This window comes from Oncorhynchus masou, chromosome 14, assembly GCF_036934945.1.
Source record: "Oncorhynchus masou masou isolate Uvic2021 chromosome 14, UVic_Omas_1.1, whole genome shotgun sequence".
Lineage (NCBI taxonomy): Eukaryota > Metazoa > Chordata > Actinopteri > Salmoniformes > Salmonidae > Oncorhynchus > Oncorhynchus masou.
The window spans coordinates 30,181,042-30,203,234 of NC_088225.1; the positions used below are offsets into that span (position 1 = coordinate 30,181,042).

Below are 22,193 nucleotides of genomic sequence, written 5' to 3' on the forward strand. Positions count from 1 at the left end.
GACTAAGTGGTAAGATTGTTGGGAAGAGACTGAAAGGGGGGGGGGGGGGGGGTGAAGAGAGGGGGTGGCCCCTGTGCTATCCGGTAGGGAGCTGTCTCTGTCTGTCTGTTCTCACACTGTCGAAATCAATTTGCCATCGGGATCAGAACTGTGGAACAAGGAACAAAGAGAAAGGAAGCTTGCCAGGTGGGAAGAGAAGAGACACACTCCGAGAGAAGATGGAGGGACAAGACAGCCGCAAGGCAAGGAGGGCAGGCAGGGGTGGATTTGGGAGGAGCGGTGTAGGGAGGAGAGGGGTGCTGTACCATCAGCGTGTTTTGAGTGGATCAGTTTGAACAAGGCAAGGCACAGAATCACTCATCTTGATAACACAATGAGTAGTGATCAGTAGTTAGTTGAAGATCAGTGATTCTGCACAGTCAGACTGCAGTGTCGTCCATCTCAAACACACACACACGAGTAGCAAGTACTTCCCTCCCACCTAAACCTCCCACACCAAAACACACCTGGCTGCCATAGTTACCGAGATGGGACTCCCTTCATCAGGGTCATGTTCATTAGGACACACAAAACGCTTTGCAACAGACATTTGCATTTCTTATTGTACAAGTCCAGGTTAGTACCACTTGTTTGTCAGTTTTCCTCCGTTTGGTAACCCAATGAACACGACCCAGGCCTCTATATCTATCTGAATATTAATGATGATAGCACAAAACTAACTTCTGAAGGGTAAAGAAATGGAATGTATTGATATTTGAATGTTTCACAGAATCACTTGTCTTTTTGAACAATATGCAAATTCAACCCAAGTAACCTAGAGGCCATTTGTGATGAGGTAATCCAAGTCATCTGGTTGGCAGTGGGGCTCTGGTGTAAGATGAGTTCAGTGCCTCTAGGGTGGAGACACCCTGGGCCTGTTGGGTCTATAAATACAAGATCTGACCCAGAATCAGATATTCAGGAACAAAAGGAGTATGTGAAACAACCATAGACTTGGATAGACAGCTCAAGTGCAACGAAGCCTGTTTTAGCATGGACAGCTCGATTGAGGACATTCACCATTTTGAAGTAGTCAACTGGGTGGGACTTTCTATTGATTATGGAAGGATCACATAATTCCATCCAGGTCATCAGGAGGGATCAGCCAATGATCAGCCAATGATACTACTGAGTGTTATCCTTAAATGGAGGTGGTTGTAAATAGCCAACCATGGATTTATACCTGTTCAGACAACAGACTACAGGTGGCAGTGTTGATCATTTCAGTCTGTTAACCGACTGTCAATAGAAGAAAGAAGGAAATTGCCTTCTTTTCTTTTAAGGAAAACTCCACCAAAAAGCGATCTTTTGGTATTTGTTTCATTGGTCCATTGTTGACATAGTCCCCAAAAAGTTTTTCATGTCAGCAAGATATGCAACTTAAAAAAACTGAAATCATCCCCATAAAATACAGCATCATATGATGGGTATGATTTATTTTTAAGTTACATATGTTTGAAAAGCGATTGCTGACAAGTAAAACATTTTGGTACTCGTCAACAATGTACTAATGAAACAAATGAAAAATCACACTTTTTGGTGTAGTTTTCCTTTAAAAATGATCCCTCAATGGTGCGACCAATGCTGTCTGAAACCACTATGACAAAGATGCAAAAAAGAGCTCTCTATCAAACTCTATGTAGAAGCACTTGTAGCGCCAGACCAGAGCTCATCAGGCTCCAGCCTCACCAAGCAGTGATGTCAACATGAGGTCAGAATGATGTCATTCGATATGTCACAAGACACATACATACAAGTAAACACACACACGCGATGGTGTGCACACACACACACCTTCCCCCATTGTCAGACAGACAGAAATACATCAATCTCTTCGGATGAACCTAGGTTAACCCCTCCTCCCAGAGCAGTGGATCTGACTTCTGATTGGATTACAGAAACTAACTCTGTCCCAAATGAAACCCTATTCCTAATTATCTGCACTGCTTCTGAAAAGGGCCCATAAGGCTCTGGTCAAAAGTAGTGCACTATGTAGGGAATAGGGTGCCATTGGGCTGGGGTTAAAAGTAGTGCACTATGTAGGGAATAGGGTGCCACTTGGGATAGAGTCAGTTTGAGAGATAAACATTGACTCAGAAACAGTTGGAGAATAAACCTTCGAGACACTAGTTATATGAAATGCTGTTGTCATTAAATGACACAAGTCAATATAGCAGCTATGGAGTCTGAGGAAAAGCAAGACCCCAGAAGAGGAGAAATGAAAGCTTCTCAGAGCTGGACATCAAGACGGGTCTTATATAATATATGCCATTTAGCAGACACTTTTATCCAAAGCCTGAAGAGCTGCAGTGTCTCCAAGTTTGAACTCAAACTAAACAGCTAAACTTCCACATCAAAGCAATATTGGTCTTTAATGATCTACACTGAACATAAATATAAACTCAACATGTAAAGTGTTGGTCCCATGTTTCATGAGCCGAAATAGAAGTTTCCCCAATTTTCTATGCGCACAAAACAGCTTATTTCTGTGCACAAATTTGTTTACCTCCCTGTTAGTGAGCATTTCTCTTTTGCCAGGATAATCCATCCACCTGACAGGTGTGGCATATCGAGAAGCTGACTGAACAGCATGATCATTACACAGGTGCATCTTGTGCTGTTGACAATAAAAGGTCACTCTAAAATGTGCAGTCACACAACACAATGCTACAGATGTCCCAAAAGTTTTGAGGAGTGTGAAATTGTCCCAAAAGTTTTGAGGGAGTGTGAAATTGAGATGTCCCAAAAGTTTTGAGGGAGTGTGAAATTGGCATGCTGACTGCAGGAATGTCCACAAGAGCTGTTGCCAGAGAATTTCATGTTCATTTCTCTACCATAAGCCGCGTACAATGTCATTATGGAGTATTTGGCAGTACGTCCAACCGGCCTCACAACCACAGACCACGTGTAACCACAGACCACGTGTAACCACGTGTAACCACAGACCACGTGTAACCACAGACCACGTGTAACCACAGACCACGTGTAACCACAGACCACGTGTAACCACAGACCACATGTAACCACGCCAGCCCAGGACCTCCACATCCGTCTTCTTCACCTGTGGGATCGTCTGAGACCAGCCACCCAGACAGCTGATGAAACTGAGGCTTTTGCACAACCGAAGAACTTCTGCAAAAACTGTCAGAAACAGTCTCGGGGAAGCTCATATGCATACTTGTAGTCCTAATTAGGGCCTTGACCTGACAGGCATCGTAACAGACTTCGCTGGCCAATGGCACGCTGGAGAAGTGTGCTCTTCACAGATGAGTCCTGGTTTCAACTGTACCTGGCAGATGGCAGACATGGTGTCGTGTTGGCGAGCGGTTTGCTGATGTCAACGTTGTGAACAGAGTGCCCCATGGTGGCGGAGGGGTTATGGTATGGGCAGGCATAAGCTAAGGACAACGAACATAATTGCATTTGAATTGATGGCAAATTGAATGCACAGAGATACCATGTCGAGATCCTGAGGCCGATTGTTGTTCCATTCATCCACCGCCATCACCTCATGTTTCAGCAAGATAATGTACGGCCCCATGTCGCAAGGATTTGTACACAATTCCTGGAAGCTGAAAATGTGCCAGTTCTTTCACGGCCTGCACACTCACCAAACATGTCATCCATTGAGCATGTTTGGGATGCTCTGGATCAACGTGTACGACAGCGTGTTCCAGGTCCCGCCAATATCCAGCAACTTTGCACAGCTATTCCACAGGCCTCAATCAACAGCCTGATCAACTCTATGGGAAGGTGATGTCGCACTGCATGGGGTCAATGATGTTCACACCAGATACTGACTGGCTTTCTGATCTACTCCCTACTGTTTTTTTAAGGTATCTCTGACCAACAGATGCATATCTGTATTCCCAGTCATGTGAAATCCATAGATTAGGGCCTAATGAACTTATTCCCATTGACTGATTTCCTTATGAACTGTAACTCATGTTGCGCTTATATTTTTGTTCATTGTAGTTTTATTTTTACTCTCATATCCCAGTCTAGTCAGTGCTGTGCATTTATTTTTTTACATTTTAAATTTTACCCCCTTTTTCTCCCCAATTTCGTGGTATCCAACTGTTAGTAGCTACTATCTTGTCTCATCGCTACAACTCCCATACAGGCTCGGGAGAGACGAAGGTCGAGAGCCATGCGTCCTCCGATACACAACCCAACCAAGCCGCACTGCTTAACACAGCGCACATCCAACCCGGAAGCCAGCCGCACCAATGTGTCAGAGGAAACACCGTGCACCTGGCAACCTTGGTTAGCGTGCACTGCGCCCGGCCCGCCAGTAGTTCACATTCATACTACATGGTGATCAGTCATTCATACCACTCAGTGTAGCTACCAGGTCAGTACAGTAGTTCACATTCATACTACATGGTGATCAGTCATTCATACCACTCAGTGTAACTACCAGGTCAGTACAGTAGTTCACATTCATACTACATGGTGATCAGTCATTCATACCACTCAGTGTAGCTACCAGGTCAGTGTAGTTCACATTCATACTACATGGTGATCAGTCATTCATACCACTCAGTGTAACTACCAGGTCAGTACAGTAGTTCACATTCATACTACATGGTGATCAGTCATTCATACCACTCAGTGTAGCTACCAGGTCAGTGGTTCAGGGAGGTTGATAATAAGGTTCTTACCTTGCAGCAGCAAAGCGACTGTCATAGTCCTCAAGGGCAGGCTGAAATGGAAAAGAGCATTACCATGACACAGTTCATTCCTACATTAGAACACTCCTTAACACACAGTTCATTCCTACATTAGAACACTCCTTAACACACAGTTCATTCCTACATTAGAACGCTCCTTAACACACAGTTCATTCCTACATTAGAACACTCCTTAACACACAGTTCATTCCTACATTAGAACGCTCCTTAACACACAGTTCATTCCTACATTAGAACACTCCTTAACACACAGTTCATTCCTACATTAGAACACTCCTTAACACACAGTTCATTCCTACATTAGAACACTCCTTAACACACAGTTCATTCCTACATTAGAACACTCAACACACAGTTCATTCCTACATTAGAACACTCCTTAACACAGTTCATTCCTACATTAGAACACTCCTTAACACACAGTTCATTCCTACATTAGAACACTCCTTAACACACAGTTCATTCCTACATTAGAACACTCCTTAACACACAGTTCATTCCTACATTAGAACACTCCTTAACACACAGTTCATTCCTACATTAGAACACTCCTTAACACACAGTTCATTCCTACATTAGAACACTCCTTAACACACAGTTCATTCCTACATTAGAACACTCCTTAACACACAGTTCATTCCTACATTAGAACACTCCTTAACACACAGTTCATTCCTACATTAGAACACTCCTTAACACACAGTTCATTCCTACATTAGAACACTCCTTAACACACAGTTCATTCCTACATTAGAACGCTCCTTAACACACAGTTCATTCCTACATTAGAACACTCCTTAACACACAGTTCATTCCTACATTAGAACACTCCTTAACACACAGTTCATTCCTACATTAGAACACTCCTTAACACACAGTTCATTCCTACATTAGAACACTCCTTAACACACAGTTCATTCCTACATTAGAACACTCCTTAACACACAGTTCATTCCTACATTAGAACGCTCCTTAACACACAGTTCATTCCTACATTAGAACACTCCTTAACACACAGTTCATTCCTACATTAGAACACTCCTTAACACACAGTTCATTCCTACATTAGAACGCTCCTTAACACACAGTTCATTCCTACATTAGAACACTCCTTAACACACAGTTCATTCCTACATTAGAACACTCCTTAACACACAGTTCATTCCTACATTAGAACACTCCTTAACACACAGTTCATTCCTACATTAGAACACTCCTTAACACACAGTTCATTCCTACATTAGAACGCTCCTTAACACACAGTTCATTCCTACATTAGAACACTCCCTTAACACACAGTTCATTCCTACATTAGAACACTCCTTAACACACAGTTCATTCCTACATTAGAACGCTCCTTAGAACGCTCCTTACACACAGTTCATTCCTACATTAGAACGCTCCTTAACACACAGTTCATTCCTACATTAGAACACTCCTTAACACACAGTTCATTCCTACATTAGAACACTCCTTAACACACAGTTCATTCCTACATTAGAACACTCCTTAACACACAGTTCATTCCTACATTAGAACACTCCTTAACACACAGTTCATTCCTACATTAGAACGCTCCTTAACACACAGTTCATTCCTACATTAGAACACTCCTTAACACACAGTTCATTCCTACATTAGAACGCTCCTTAACACACAGTTCATTCCTACATTAGAACACTCCTTAACACACAGTTCATTCCTACATTAGAACGCATTCCTTTAACACACAGTTCATTCCTACATTAGAACGCTCCTTAACACACAGTTCATTCCTACATTAGAACACTCCTTAACACACAGTTCATTCCTACATTAGAACACTCCTTAACACACAGTTCATTCCTACATTAGAACACTCCTTAACACACAGTTCATTCCTACATTAGAACACTCCTTAACACACAGTTCATTCCTACATTAGAACGCTCCTTAACACACAGTTCATTCCTACATTAGAACACTCCTTAACACACAGTTCATTCCTACATTAGAACGCTCCTTAACACACAGTTCATTCCTACATTAGAACACTCCTTAACACACAGTTCATTCCTACATTAGAACGCTCCTTAACACACAGTTCATTCCTACATTAGAACGCTCCTTAACACACAGTTCATTCCTACATTAGAACACTCCTTAACACACAGTTCATTCCTACATTAGAACGCTCCTTAACACAAAGTTCATTCCTACATTAGAACACTCCTTAACACACAGTTCATTCCTACATTAGAACACTCCTTAACACACAGTTCATTCCTACATTAGAACACTCCTTAACACACAGTTCATTCCTACATTAGAACACTCCTTAACACACAGTTCATTCCTACATTAGAACGCTCCTTAACACACAGTTCATTCCTACATTAGAACACTCCTTAACACACAGTTCATTCCTACATTAGAACACTCCAGTTCATTCCTAAATCTCACAAATCCGTTAATAGTTAATACCTTACAAAGATAACATTAGCATGGCCTAATGATACATCAATTACTGTGCGTAACTGTATTTTCATTTTACATTTTTTTATTCATTTTAACTAGGAAAGTCAGTTCAGAACAAATTCTTATTTACAATGACGGCCTACCCCGCGCCAAACCCTAACAACGCTGGGCCAAATTGTGCGCCACCCTATGGGATTCCCAATCACAGCTGGTTGTGATAGTCTGGAATCGAACCAGGATCTGTAGTGATGCCTCTAGCACTGAGATGCAGTGCCTCGGACCGCTGCGCCACTCGGGAGCTCCAAGTATGGTCGTGTATGATAACTCACACAGTGTCTATTTTATAGATGTACTGTCAGAAACTCTCATGTATAAAAGCAGTTATTGATAGAGAACCTCCAGCAGATGGCGCCAGAGTCACGTTCCTACTCTATATCCCTGTGTTCTCCTGCAGTATTACTCATTACAGTACATAGTGTTAACAGAGCAAACTGACTGGAGTCCTCCAGATAGCCAATCAGACCAGACACCTCTACTCTCCAGACTGAATCAACCACAGTGGATTACTGGGAAGATGGTGTGTTCTGAGTGGGAGATTCTGTCTGGTCCTCCAGATAGCCAATCAGACCAGACACCTCTACTCTCCAGACTGAATCAACCACAGTGGATTACTGGGAAGAGGGTGTGTTCTGAGTGGGAGATTGTGTTTGTTGTGTGTCTTTAGAAGTATATGGCTGTCTGTTTCAGTTGTGTAGAGAAAATGGTGTAGGGCCGTGGCCTGGTGTGTGTCATCGTCTATCCATCTGTGTGTCAGCATCTGTCCGACTGCGTGTTCGCTCACAAACACTGACCTGTGTGGTAAAGCCTGCCATGCTGTAGGGCCTGGGTCTGCTCTGTGCCAGGCTCTGTGCCAGCAGGCGGGCAGTCAGGCCGTAGTCGGGCATGGGCAGAGACATGTCGCTCTCCAGCAGGTTCCCGGTGCTGCTGCTCTTCCCATGGTGCAGACTGGAGGGGACAGCAATCATTCAGTCAATCAAATCAATTTTTACTACTTTGCACATTCTTCCATTGCACATCTACCATTCCAGTGTTTTACTTGCTATATTGTACTTACTTCGCCACCATGGCCTTTTTTTGCCATTACCTCCCTTTTCTCACCTCACTTGCTCACATTGTATATAGACTTATTTTTCTACTGTATTATTGACTGTATGTTTAGTTTATTCCATGTGTAACTCTGTGTTGTTGTATGTATAACTATTTATCCCAGGTTTAATGAGAACTTGTTCTTTGTCCTGGTTAAATAAAGGTGAAATATATATATATATAAAACAATGACTTACAAGTCGGCTGAACTGGGCCTACTACTTTTACATATGGTGTCGTCCCTAGCTTCACCTGAACTGTATCGTACTGGCCCTACTTACTTCACCTGAACATTCCAAGCTGGCTAGGATATGCTACTTACTTCACCTGAATGGTGTAGTACTGGCTAGGATATTATCTACTTACTTCACCTGAATGTGTAGTACTGGCTAGGATATTATCTACTTACTTCACCTGAACTTTAGTACTGGCTAGGATATTATCTACTTACAATGAACTGAGTACTTGGATATTATCTACTTACTTCACCTGATAGTACTGGCTAGGATACTGGCTGGATATTATCTACTTACTTCACCTGAACTGTGTAGTACTGGCTAGGATATTATCTACTTACTTCACCTGAACTGTATAACTGGCTAGGATATTATCTACTTACTTCACCTGAACTGTATAGTACTGGCTAGGATATTAGCTACTTACTTCACCTGAACTGTGTAGTACTGGCTAGGATATTAGCTACTTACTTCACCTGAATGGTGTTATCTAGGATATTATCTACTTACTTCACCCTGAACTGTGTAGTACTGGCTAGGATATTATCTACTTACTTCACCTGAACTGTATAGTACTGGCTAGGATATTATCTACTTACTTCACCTGAATGGTGTAGTACTGGCTAGGATATTATCTACTTACTTCACCTGAACGGTGTAGTACTGGCTAGGATATTATCTACTTACTTCACCTGAACTGTATAGTACTGGCTAGGATATTATCTACTTACTTCACCTGAACTGTGTAGTACTGGCTAGGATATTATCTACTTACTTCACCTGAACTGTATAGTACTGGCTAGGATATTATCTACTTACTTCACCTGAACTGTGTAGTACTGGCTAGGATATTATCTACTTACTTCACCTGAACTGTATAGTACTGGCTAGGATATTATCTACTTACTTCACCTGAACTGGTGTATTATACTTACTTCACCTGAATGGTGTAGTACTGGCTAGGATATTATCTACTTACTTCACCTGAACTGTATAGTACTGGCTAGGATATTATCTACTTACTTCACCTGAACGGTGTAGTACTGGCTAGGATATTATCTACTTACTTCACCTGAATGGTGCAGTACTGGCTAGGATATTATCTACTTACTTCACCTGAACTGTATAGTACTGGCTAGGATATTATCTACTTACTTCACCTGGAGCTTCTCCTTCTCACTCTCTGGCAGCACACGTGTGTAAGAGAAGGGGAACCAGCCACGCCTGAGGGGGAAACAGGTAAGATGAGTTCAGATGAAGACGCATGCTGGAAACTACATTAGATCTGAATCCTCTTGAGATCTGCGGTTAACTCTGACTTCTGTGGAAATCACGCATTGATGTTTAACCAAAGACTTGCGCAAAATCCTCAGTTCTGAATGTCAGTCAACAGGTTAATATGCAGCACAGGACACCTTCATTGGGGAGGACGGGCTCGTGGTAATGGCTGGAGCGGAGTAAGTGGAATGGTTTCAAATGCATCAAACACATGGTTTCCATGGTTTCCATGGTTTCCATTATTTCCTTTGTTTCCATTGTTTCCATGGTTTCCATGTGTTTGATGCCATTCCATTTAGTTTCAGACATTATTATGAGCCGTCCTCCCCTCAGCAGCCTCCATTGATATGTAGTACTGGACACACAAGCTTTCATTCCATGTCTCTGTGACAGACAGACACTTACATCTTGTTCTTCTCGTTCTCCCCGTAGTGCCATCCGTCACGGGCCTCTGGGACCAGCAGGGTGATGACGTCTCCCTCAGAGAAGCTGAGCAGGGTGCTGTTGTCTCCGGCCGCGTGGGAGAAGATGGCCTGGACACGGGCACGACCGTTCTTCTCCAGCCCCGCTGCCATGGAGCTAGACCTGGGCAGGGTACGGGTCTCACCTGGGGCCGGGGTGGAGAAGGGGGACATCAGTGTCACGCTACACAGCACAATGTGGCTCCTGGAAGAGTTTTTACTATGGAAGATGCTATGTTAGTTGCTAATTTAGTTACTAAGACTAGCTGATTCACAACGTCATTGTTATTCCCATCTGCTTTGAGGAGATTAACCTGTTTTCGTGACGTTGGCAGTATACGGTTCTCTTACCAGACAGTAACAGTATACAGTTATCTACCAGAGACTAGCAGAGTTAGCTTAAGTTCTCTTACCAGACAGTAACGTAACAGTTATCTACCAGAGACTAGCAGAGTTAGCTTAAGTTCTCTTACCAGACAGTAACGTAACAGTTATCTACCAGAGACTAGCAGAGTTAGCTTAAGTTCTCTTACCAGACAGTAACAGTATACAGTTATCTACCAGAGACTAGCAGAGTTAGCTTAAGTTCTCTTACCAACAGAGGTCTTGTTCTTGGCAGGCTGGGGCCTGCGGACGTAACAGTATACAGCAGGAGTATTGGAGTAGTGCTCACTGACCTGCATAGAGATACATGCATTACCTGCATATTATCTACATGACCTGTATATTATCTACATACAGTGTGTGTGTGAGAGAGTGTTAAGTTATCTACCAGTTATTATATATATACATAGATATATATACACCAGACATATATATATATATCTACCAGAGACTATATTTATTATACACTACCAGACAGTATATAAACATAGATCTACCACAGACAGTAGTATAGCTTATATTCACATATATATACACATATATATACAGTTAGCATTAAGTTCTCTTACAGATATATAACATTATATATATATAGTTATATATCTTATAGATATATATACAGTTATCACACACACATCACACACTTAAGTTCTCTTACCAACAGAGGTCTTGTATTACACACTCACATATATTGGATCTCACTGACCTGCATATATATACACACACACACACACATATACATATACACATAGTTCTCTTACCAGACAGTAAGTGTGTGTGTGTATATATATATATATATATATATATATATATATATGCTCAGTAGACAGTTTATTAGGTACACTACACCGTTCATGAAAATAGATCACTCCTACAGACAGTGAGTCACGTAGCTGTGGCTTGCTTTATAAAGCAGGCAGGCAGGCATCGAGGCATTCAGTTACTGTTCAATTGAACGTTAGAATGGGCAAAAACAAAGCGACCTAAGCGATCACCAATCACACATGGAACGCTTCTCAACCAATCACATTGCTTGTTTTGACCCAGTGTAGAAACAACAGTTACAGAATCATCTGCATCCACTAATATTAACAGACACACATTTACATAACATTTTAGCATTAGCAGACACTAAGACGGATCCCTGGAGGATATCAATTGTACAATATACTACCAGTATATATACTATCTATGTAATTCTGTGTTCTGTGCTGACCTGTCTCTGGGTGGGGGCCTGTCCCTGGGGTAGGGAAGGGGCCTGGGGGGAGGAGGGTCTTCCTTGGAGCTGGGAGACTGACACCCCCCCCTCTGTCCAGTACTCTTCCTCTCCGTGGAGTCCTGTCGTACCGTTCACCATGGAAATCCCATCTGAACCCATCAGCCTCTGGAAACACGGAATATATACATTCAGAAACATGCACTACAGCAGGGATCATCAACTAGATTTAGATTTTTTTAAAAGATTGAGCGCATGATAAATTTGACGGGCCACCAGTTGGGGAATTGTGCACTACATGACACATTAACAACAGTAGTATACTGTACATATGGTCTGGTATCTATAGTGTGTGTAGGTTGTGTAGGAGAAGCTACAGTATATCCATATACAGTCTGGTATCTATAGTGTGTGTGGGAGAAGCTACAGTATATCCATATACAGTCTGGTATCTATAGTGTGTGTGGGAGAAGCTACAGTATATCCATATACAGTCTGGTATCTATAGTGTGTGTGGGAGAAGCTACAGTATATCCATATACAGTCTGGTATCTATAGTGTGTGTGGGAGAAGCTACAGTATATCCATATACAGTCTGGTATCTATAGTGTGTGTGGGAGAAGCTACAGTATATCCATATACAGTCTGGTATCTATAGTGTGTGTAGGTTGTGTAGGAGAAGCTACAGTATATCAATATACGGTCTGGTATCTATAGTGTATGTGGGAGAAGCTACAGTATATCCATATATGGTCTGGTATCTATAGTGTGTGTGGGAGAAGCTACAGTATATCCATATACAGTCTTGTGTTCAATGTTTCGTCTAGAACAGGGACAGGCTACTTTGATAGGGGTGGGGCCAAATCAAATATGATGGGGGTGGGGCCAAATCAAATATGATGGGGGTACCCACACCACCCACCTCCGCGCCCACCTCCGCACCCACGCCCACCTCCGCGCCCACACCTCCGCGCCCACACATGCAGCAACTTTGTGAGCTAAACATTTTAGCGGCCCCCTCTTGACAGCAGAGAGAACTTTTAGAGGTAATTTCCTGCAATTCTTCACCTTCTGCCATGGAGCATAGAGACGATTTAAACAGTTTGTTGACTGACTTCCTGTTGGTTTATTCAAAAAGTGAAATGATGGATAAAATCTTTTGGCAAAGATCCAGTTAGAGAATTAATATTCAGATAGAGGTGTTGTTCATAGGTCATATGTAAAGCCTCCACTTCTCATCTTACAAAACGAGTGTAATACCTAATTAATAAGCTGCATCATTAAAAGTGTAATATGTAAATGAGACGTTTAGTTTCCCCACCGAGGGCCAGAAGTCTCTGGCTACAGGCTGGTTTAGTCTGTTTACTCAGGAAGCAGAGACAATTTATTCACAGACACACTCGCCTGAAATCCACGCTTAAATTAAGAGCATCAATTCATTTGTTGTAATTAGGTGTGTATTCTCTACATTTCTTATATACTCATATTATTATTAGCCCTTAAACTGTTCAAACGAAATCAACTTCCAGACTGCCCCAACTCGGGTTGCTTGAAAATATATTTTGGGTAGCATTTATACCTTTTAAACTATAACAATATTTAAATGAGCTCCTAATGCATTTCAAATGGGGGGGGGGGGGGGGGGGGGTAACGGGCCATAGACATGAATGGTAAAACATGTCATTTCTATACATCTCCTCTTTCCCCGTTTAAACTGTCAACTCCAAACTGACCCAAATTAGATTCATTGCATTCAGATAACATTTATACTTCCTGAAACCATTTTAAAAATGGCAGTAAAAGCTCCCTAGGCTTGAATGGGACGTATCTGGATTCGACTCTGCTCTTAAACCGTTTAAGAGATCAATGTCAAACTAACGTTTGTTCAGAGATGTTCACACTGACCCAACTTAGATTGAACGCATTCAGATGTAATACTGTTTATATATTTTTCAAAATATAAGCATTTAAAATGAGCATACATTTACATGGGTTTGAATGCATTTAAAATGAGCATACATTTACATGGGTTTGAATGAGAACCACAGTAACACAGTGGTAGGTATTTAAAATGGTCCTGCTCCTTGGCCAAATAAGCTACAAGACCAACTTTAAAACATTCAGGCTATCCTAACTTCAAGATCGTTATCAACTGGAACTATATAAATGTGCACAAAATAAACCACCAACATTAAGTCTTGAACCATTTAAGCTATAGGCACCTATGTTAGAGTCTGTTCTGTCGTCTTCAAAGATATTGTATGCTTCCCTATGCTTCATATATTTGACACCTTTAACTGCTCTGACACCTTTACCACTCTGACAACTAATGGGGATCCATAATAAACCCCAGGAAGAGGAGCTGCTGCTTTGGTAGGAACTAATAAAAAGCAATACAATTCACAGCTGAATGATTCACAGCTGAGTGAGAGAAACCTTCCCCAGACATCAACATTACCAGCTCGTTCACCCAGCCCCACCACTCACCGCCTGGTGCCCCAGCCCACCACTCACCGCCTGGTGCCCCAGCCCACCACTCACCGCCTGGTGCCCCAGCCCCACCACTCACCGCCTGGTGCCCCAGCCCAGACTCTGCCTGTGCCCCAGCCCACCACTCACCGCCTGGTGCCCCAGCCCACCACTCACCGCCTGGTGCCCCAGCCCAACACTCACCCCTGTGCTGCCCCACCCAAACTCACCGCCTGGTGCCCCAGCCACTCTGGTGCCCCAGCCCACCACTCACCGCCTGGTGCCCCAGCCCACCACTCACCGCCTGGTGCCCCAGCCCACCACTCACCGCCTGGTGCCCCAGCCCACCACTCAGCGACTGGTGCCCCAGCCCAACACTCACCGCCTGGTGCCCCAGCCCACCACTCACCGCCTGGTGCCCCAGCCCAACTAATAAAAAGCCCAACTCACCGCCTGGTGCCCCAGCCCAATGACTCACAGCCTGGTGCCCCAGCCCAACACTCACCGCCTGGTGCCCCAGCCCAACACTCACCGCCTGGTGCCCCAGCCCACCACTCACCGCCTGGTGCCCCAGCCCACCACTCACCGCCTGGTGCCCCAGCCCACCACTCACCGCCTGGTGCCCCAGCCCACCACTCACCGCCTGGTGCCCCAGCCCACCACTCACCGCCTGGTGCCCCAGCCCACCACTCACCGCCTGGTGCCCCAGCCCACCACTCACCGCCTGGTGCCCCAGCCCACCACTCACCGCCTGGTGCCCCAGCCCACCACTCACCGCCTGGTGCCCCAGCCCACCACTCACCGCCTGGTGCCCCAGCCCAACACTCACCGCCTGGTGCCCCAGCCCAACACTCACCGCCTGGTGCCCCAGCCCACCACTCCCACCACTCACCGCCTGGTGCCCCAGCCCACCACTCACCGCCTGGTGCCCCAGCCCACCACTCACCGCCTGGTGCCCCAGCCCAACACTCACCGCCTGGTGCCCCAGCCCAACACTCACCGCCTGGTGCCCCAGCCCAACACTCACCGCCTGGTGCCCCAGCCCACCACTCACCGCCTGGTGCCCCAGCCCAACACTCACCGCCTGGTTCCCCAGCCCACCACTCACCGCCAGGTGCCCCAGCCCACCACTCACCGCCTGGTGCCCCAGCCCACCACCCATGAAGACAGCCAGTTCAGGGGGGACAGGGAGTGGCTGAGCCCCGGGGATGGGGTCAGAGATGACCAGGTTGGACAGGTTAGACTTGGAGGTGTTCAGGGGGCTGGAGCCCCCCATGGTCAGGGACGCGGTGCCCGTGCTGGACCCGGAGCCCATCTGCTGGGCTAGGAGCATGGCCCGCTCTGGTAGCTTGTTGGGGTCTGAACAAGCCTGCTGCCATACTGGGATCTTCTGGGTCAGCAGGTCTTTACCCTGGACAGATAGAGATCAATCAATAAGTCAACACACACCAGATGAGGCTATAGATAACAGTCATTGATTAGTGTAACACATGGAAGCTATAACACACAACTACGATTTAGAGATCTACTTCTCTAGATGGAAGCTATGACACATGACTATGATTTAGAGATCTACTTCTCTAGAGATGGAAGCTATGACACATGACTAAGATTTAGAGATCTACTTCTCTAGATGGAAGCTATAACACACAACTACGATTTAGAGATCCACTTCTTTAGATCCTTGTCGTCTTGACTACAACGTCTGCCACACCAAGCTCTTCTGATCTAACACACATCATCACCTTGAAGATCTCCAGTCATCTTTCATGGTAACTTTCACTCTCCCTCCAACATTCCTGTTCTGTTCCTCTCTTATATTCCCTCTCTCTCTGGGTTCCAAATGGCTTTCTATTCCCACCCTACTTTGTATGGGCTCTGGGCAAAACTAGTGCACTATGTAGGGAATAGGGTGCCATTTAAGAGACAGCCTCTATTCAGCCCCATTCATCCCAGAGAGCAGAGCAGCTTCCCTGTGTGTCCCTGTGTGTCCCTGTGTGTGTGTGTGTGTGTGTGTGTGTGTGTGTGTGTGTGTGTGTGTAGAACCAACCAGGCTGCACCAATGAGTCCCAGGTGACTCAGACCACAACCTAGATGCTTCGCTGCGGCAGCTGTACTCTCACTCTCTCCAGTCTCTCTTACTCACTCCGTCGCTCTCTCTCTGTGCATCTCTCTCTTTTCCCTCTCTCTGAGAGGACTCTTCAGCACAGCCTTTGAGCTCTTCCCACACACACACCCCCGTGCTGATTAAACCACTGGACTCCATGTTCTAGAAACGGTCAGCAGCAGTGTGTGTGTTTGTACGTAATTGTCGCCCCGTCCGCCACACACACACACACACACACACACACACACACACACACCACACACACACCAACCCTCCCTCCTTAGTAATCCCAGGAGACAGCTGCACTAACACCCACCCATCCACCCACACCTGTACAACCCCTTTACATATCCTCCTCTCCACAACGTTTCTCAGGAAATACGGTATTATTCATATGCAGCAATGAAATAGACTATGAATATTATATCAACTGGATCTATCATGAAGCCAGAACATCTCCTAACAGCCTGTCATATATTATGTCCCAAATGGTAACCTATCAAATAGGGCCCTGGTCTAAAATAGTGCAACTCTAGAGCAGTGATGTTTTGGGGCTGTTGCTGGGCAACACGGACTTTCAACTGCCTCCAAAGACTGGCTAGGCCACTCCAGGACCTTGAAATGCTTCTTACGAAGCCACTCCTTTGTTGCCCGGGTGGTGGGTTTGGGATCATTGTCATGCTGAAAGACCCAGCCACGTTTCATCTTCAATGCCCTTGCTGATGGAAGGAGGTTTTCACTCAAAATCTCACGATACATGGCCCCATCCCATTCAGTCGTCCTGGTCCCTTTGCAGAAAAACAGCCCCAAAGCATGATCTTTCCACCCCCATGCTTCACAGTAGGTATGGTGTTCTTTGGATGCACATCAGCATTCTTTGTCCTCCAAACACGACGAGTTGAGTTTTTACCAAAACGTTCTATTTTGGTTTCATCTGACCATATGACATTCTCCAAATCTTCTTCTGGATCATCCAAATGCTCTCTACCAAACTTCAGACGGGCCTGGACATGTACTGGCTTAAGCAGGGGGACACGTCTGGCACTGCAGGATTTGAGTCCCTAGCGGCGTAGTGTGTTACTGATGGTAAGCATTGTTACTTTGGTCCCAGCTCTCTGCAGGTTATTCACTAGGCCCCGTGTGGTAATGGGATTTTTGCTCACCGTTCTTGTGATCATTTTGACCCCACGGGGTGAGATCTTGCGTGGAGCCCCAGATCGAGGGAGATTATCAGTGGTCTTGTATGTCTTCCATTTCCTAATAATTGCTCCCACAGTTGATTTCTTCAAACCAAGCTGCTTACCTATTGCAGATTCAGTCTTCCCAGCCTGGTGCAGGTCTACAATTTTGTTTCTGGTGTCCTTTGACAGCTCTTTGGTCTTGGCCATAGTGGAGCTTGGAGTGTGACTGTTTGAGGTTGTGGACAGGTGTCTTTTATACTGATAACAAGTTCAAACAGGTGCCATTAATACAGGTAACGAGTGGAGGACAGAGGAGCCTCTTAAAGAAGAAGTTACAGGTCTGTGAGAGCCAGAAACCTTGCTTGTTTGTAGGTGACCAAATACTTATTTTCCACCATAATTTGCAAAGAAATTCATTAAAAATCCTACAATGTGATTTTCTGGATTTTTTTCTCTTTTTGTCTGTCATATGATGAAAATTACAGGCCTCTCATCTTTTTAAGTGGGAGAATTTGCACAATTGGTGGCTGACTGAATATTTTTTTGCCCCACTGTGTGTGTATGTATACTATATATATAAATATATATATAAATATATATATATATATAAATATATATATATATAATATATATATATAAACATATATATAAATATATATATAAACATAAATATATATATAAAACATATATATAAATATAAATATATATAAATATATAAATATATATATATATATATAATATATAAATATATATATATATATATATACATACATATACATATACACACATACATACATACATAATATTACAGAGAAGTATAGGCTTATCATTCAGTTATATGACCATTATAAACAGCGGAAAATATTACTGATTACACCATTGAGACAGACAGATACCAAACCCATGCATTTTACATTGCCACCTGGACAACAAACCCCCTTCCCCCCCACACACACCACCACCCCACAGAGCCAGTCGTGTTAACCCTTACCTTGCCGTGGTAGGCGCTGCTGTTCTTGGCCACAGCACACTGTCTGTCCACCAGGAAACAGTACCTCCTGCGCTCCTCAGACAGAGCAGTTTTGTAGCCCTCTGCTATGAAGGTGTCCAGTTCACTCTGCTTACTGCTGATGGTCTCCACAAACTACAGGACAAAACACAGGAGACAAGAGGTGAGACAGTGGCCCTCCAAAATACACCTTTATATGTTAGGACAAAACACTGAGTCCATGTAAACTGTGTTGTAAACAGCCAATGTGCACCTGTGTGTGTTGATAATGAACTCCGTAATAACAGTGTCAGGTATATCTGTTGTTGATAATGAACTCCATAATAACAGTGTCAGGCATGTCTGTGTGTTGTGCTCCGTCCTAACAGTGTCAGGTATGTGTGTAGTCCATAATAATGTCAGTTCATGTCTGTATTCACAAACTGTCAGGACAAAAACACAGGAGGCAAGATGAGATAATGAACCTAAAACAGTGTATATGTTAGGACAAAACACTAAGTCCATGTAAACTGTGTTGTAAACAGCCATTGTGCACCTGTGTGTGTTGATAATGTTTATTCATCTCCGACACACTGGGGATCAGATATATGACTCTGTTCCAACACACAGACACACAGACACACACAAGAGTGGAGCTTCCCAGCCAGTCAGCCATTGTTATTGACTTGCATCATATCTCTACAGTGTGAGTGACAGACAGTATCTAATGAGCCCGCTCTCTCACTCTCGATCCACACACAATACAGAAATCTCACAACAATCATATTCAATCATAATACCCTATTCTCCCGTAGCTTCATCAGTCGAGGCTGATTAGAGCTGAAAGGAACGAGGCTGATTAGAGCTGAAAGGAACTGATTAGAGCTGAAAGGAACGAGGCTGATTAGAACTGAAAGGAACGAGGCTGATTAGAGCTGAAAGGAACGAGGCTGATTAGAGCTTGATTAGAACTGAAAGGAACGAGGCTGATTAGAACTGAAAGGAACTGAACTGAAAGGAACGAGGCTGATTAGAACTGAAAGGAACGAGGCTGATTAGAACTGAAAGGAACGAGGCTGATTAGAGCTGAAAGGAACTGATTAGAACTGAAAGGGCTGATTAGAGCTGAAAGGAACGAGGCTGATTAGAGCTGAAAGGAACGAGGCTGATTAGAACTGAAAGGAACGAGGCTGATTAGAACTGAGAGGAACTGAAAACTGAGAGGAACGAGGCTGATTAGAACTGAAAGGAACGAGGCTGATTAGAACTGAAAACGAGGCTGACTAGAACTGAAAGGAACGAGGCTGAGAACTGAAAGGAACGAGGCTGATTAGAACTGAAAGGAACGAGGCTACTTAGAACTGAAAACTGAAAGGAACGAGGCTACTTAGAACTGAAAGGATCGAGGCTTTAGAACTGAAAGGAACCTGATTAGAACTGGCTGATTAGAACTGAAAGGAACGAGGCTACTTAGAACTGAAAGGATCGAGGCTGATTAGAACTGAACTGAAAGGAACGAGGCTGTTAGAACTGGTTGATTAGAACTGAAAGGAACGAGGCTGATTAGATTTGAAATGTGCCACTATACACTGAGCTCTGGGGTGTATTCATTAGACGAAGACCATAGCGAACAGTTGAAAAAAATGTTTTGTAATGGAAAATGTTTACTCCAAATGGAAAACCTTTGCAACAAAAAGGAGAGTTCAGTTTTCTTCCATTAGGTTGTTTGGTTGTGTTTGGTTGAGTTGACAGAGCAGTCACACATCTTCACCAGCGCTGGGCGCTGTTTCCCCACTGACTAACAGATCACCTGTACATTGCAATTTCAATTGCATTGGAATCAACAAAACCAGACAGATGAAACTGAACAACATCAAAACTACTTTAGTTGGATGAAATAGCTTGTGCATTAGGATAAACCCACCAACTATCCTTTATAACAACTCAGAACAGACACAACCTGAGATGGAAGGATCATGACTAGAGATTCCTCTCTCTCTCTCTCTCTGTGTGTATGTATGTGTGTGTGTGTGGTGTGTGTGTGGTGTCTGTGTGTGGTGTGTGTGTGTGTGTGTGTGTGGTGTGTGTGTGTGTGTGTCTGTGTGTGTGTGGTGTCTGTGTGTGGTGTCTGTGTGTGTGTGTGTCTGTGGTGTGTGTGTGTGTGTGGTGTCTGGTGTGTGTGTGTGTGGTGTGTGGTGTGTGGTGTGTGTGTGTGTGCCCCCTATCCAGAGTAGAGCAATAAAGCGAGTCAGTAGTCGTGATGGGAGCCATTTCAATGAACCATTACAGCACAGAATGGAATACAGAAGTCTGACAAGATGAAGATGGTTTTATTCTCTTTTTCATTAGTTATTTCTGTTTCGTGAAAAAGTTAGACTGCTGTGGAATGAGTCACGCTACATACTGCAGAGCGAGAGAGAGAAAAGACAGTATCTGGACCAGCACGTTTGAAAAGACTGACATTTCAGCCTGTTTGGTTCAGGTGGTGGCTGAGGTCAGGCTCAGGTGGTGGCTGACGTCAGGCTCAGGTGGTGGCTGAGGTCAGGCTCAGGTGGTGGCTGACGTCAGGCTCAGGTGGTGGCTGAGGTCAGGCTCAGGTGGTGGCTGAGGTCAGGCTCAGGTGGTGGCTGAGGTCAGGCTCAGGTGGTGGCTGACGTCAGGCTCAGGTGGTGGCTGAGGTCAGGCTCAGGTGGTGGCTGAGGTCCATGATGATCTTCTCTGCCTTCCTGTGACATTTCTTCACCACACTGAGGTTGAAGGTTGAAGAGGTTGAAGAGGTGCTATTGCGCCTTCTTCACCACACTGTCTGTGTGAGTGGACCATTTCAGATCGTCAGTGATGTGCAAGCAGAGGAAGTTGAAGCTCTTCCCCCTCTCCACAGCAGCCCCATCCATGTGGATGGGGGTGTGTTCTCTCTGCAAGTCAACGATCAGCTCCTTTGTTTTGTTGACATTAAAGGGAGAGGCTATTTTCCCGGCACCACTCCGCCAGGGCTCTCACCTCCTCCTCCTCTCCTCCTCCTCACCTCCTCCTCCTCCTCCTCCTCCTCACCTCCTCCTCCTTGTAGGCTGTCATTGTTAGTAATCAGGCCTACAACTGTTGTATCATCGGCAAACTTGATGATTGAGTAGGAGTTCAATAGTCAAGTTCATTATTCAAGACCAAGGAAGCTCCACTAATACTTACAGCCTGTTCATTTCTGAACTGTGTGTAGGTGATGGGCCCATGCTACATGTATCCAGCAGTGCTGGGCATCAAAGACTAATAAAACAATCAACAGTACATAATGCTGTTCCTGTGCTTTATTCCTGCACATGCAACCATCCTATTATCCATCTATCTATCTCTCTATCCATCTATCTATCTCTCTATCCATCTATCTATCTCTCTATCCATCTATCTATCTCTCTATCCATCTATCTATCTCTCTATCCATCTATCTATCTCTCTATCCATCTCCTATCTATCCATCCTCTATCCATCTATCTATCTCTCTATCCATCTATCTATCTCTCTATCCATCTATCCATCTCTCTA

General features: G+C 44.3%; 1 protein-coding gene across 1 annotated transcript; it reads right to left on the reverse strand.

The window, feature by feature from the left end:
* Positions 1-24: 24 nt before the first annotated feature.
* Positions 25-21,550, reverse strand: LOC135553865 (brain-specific angiogenesis inhibitor 1-associated protein 2-like). Its single transcript, XM_064985793.1, has 10 exons — positions 21,455-21,550; positions 18,660-18,812; positions 15,516-15,791; positions 11,912-12,079; positions 10,907-10,988; positions 10,256-10,457; positions 9,728-9,796; positions 8,042-8,195; positions 4,704-4,744; positions 25-148 (listed from the first exon to the last, which is right to left on the reverse strand). Exons 1-10 carry the CDS (start codon positions 21,548-21,550, stop codon positions 112-114), a joined length of 1,278 nt encoding a protein of 425 aa, XP_064841865.1. The 3' UTR covers positions 25-111.
* Positions 21,551-22,193: the final 643 nt, after the last annotated feature.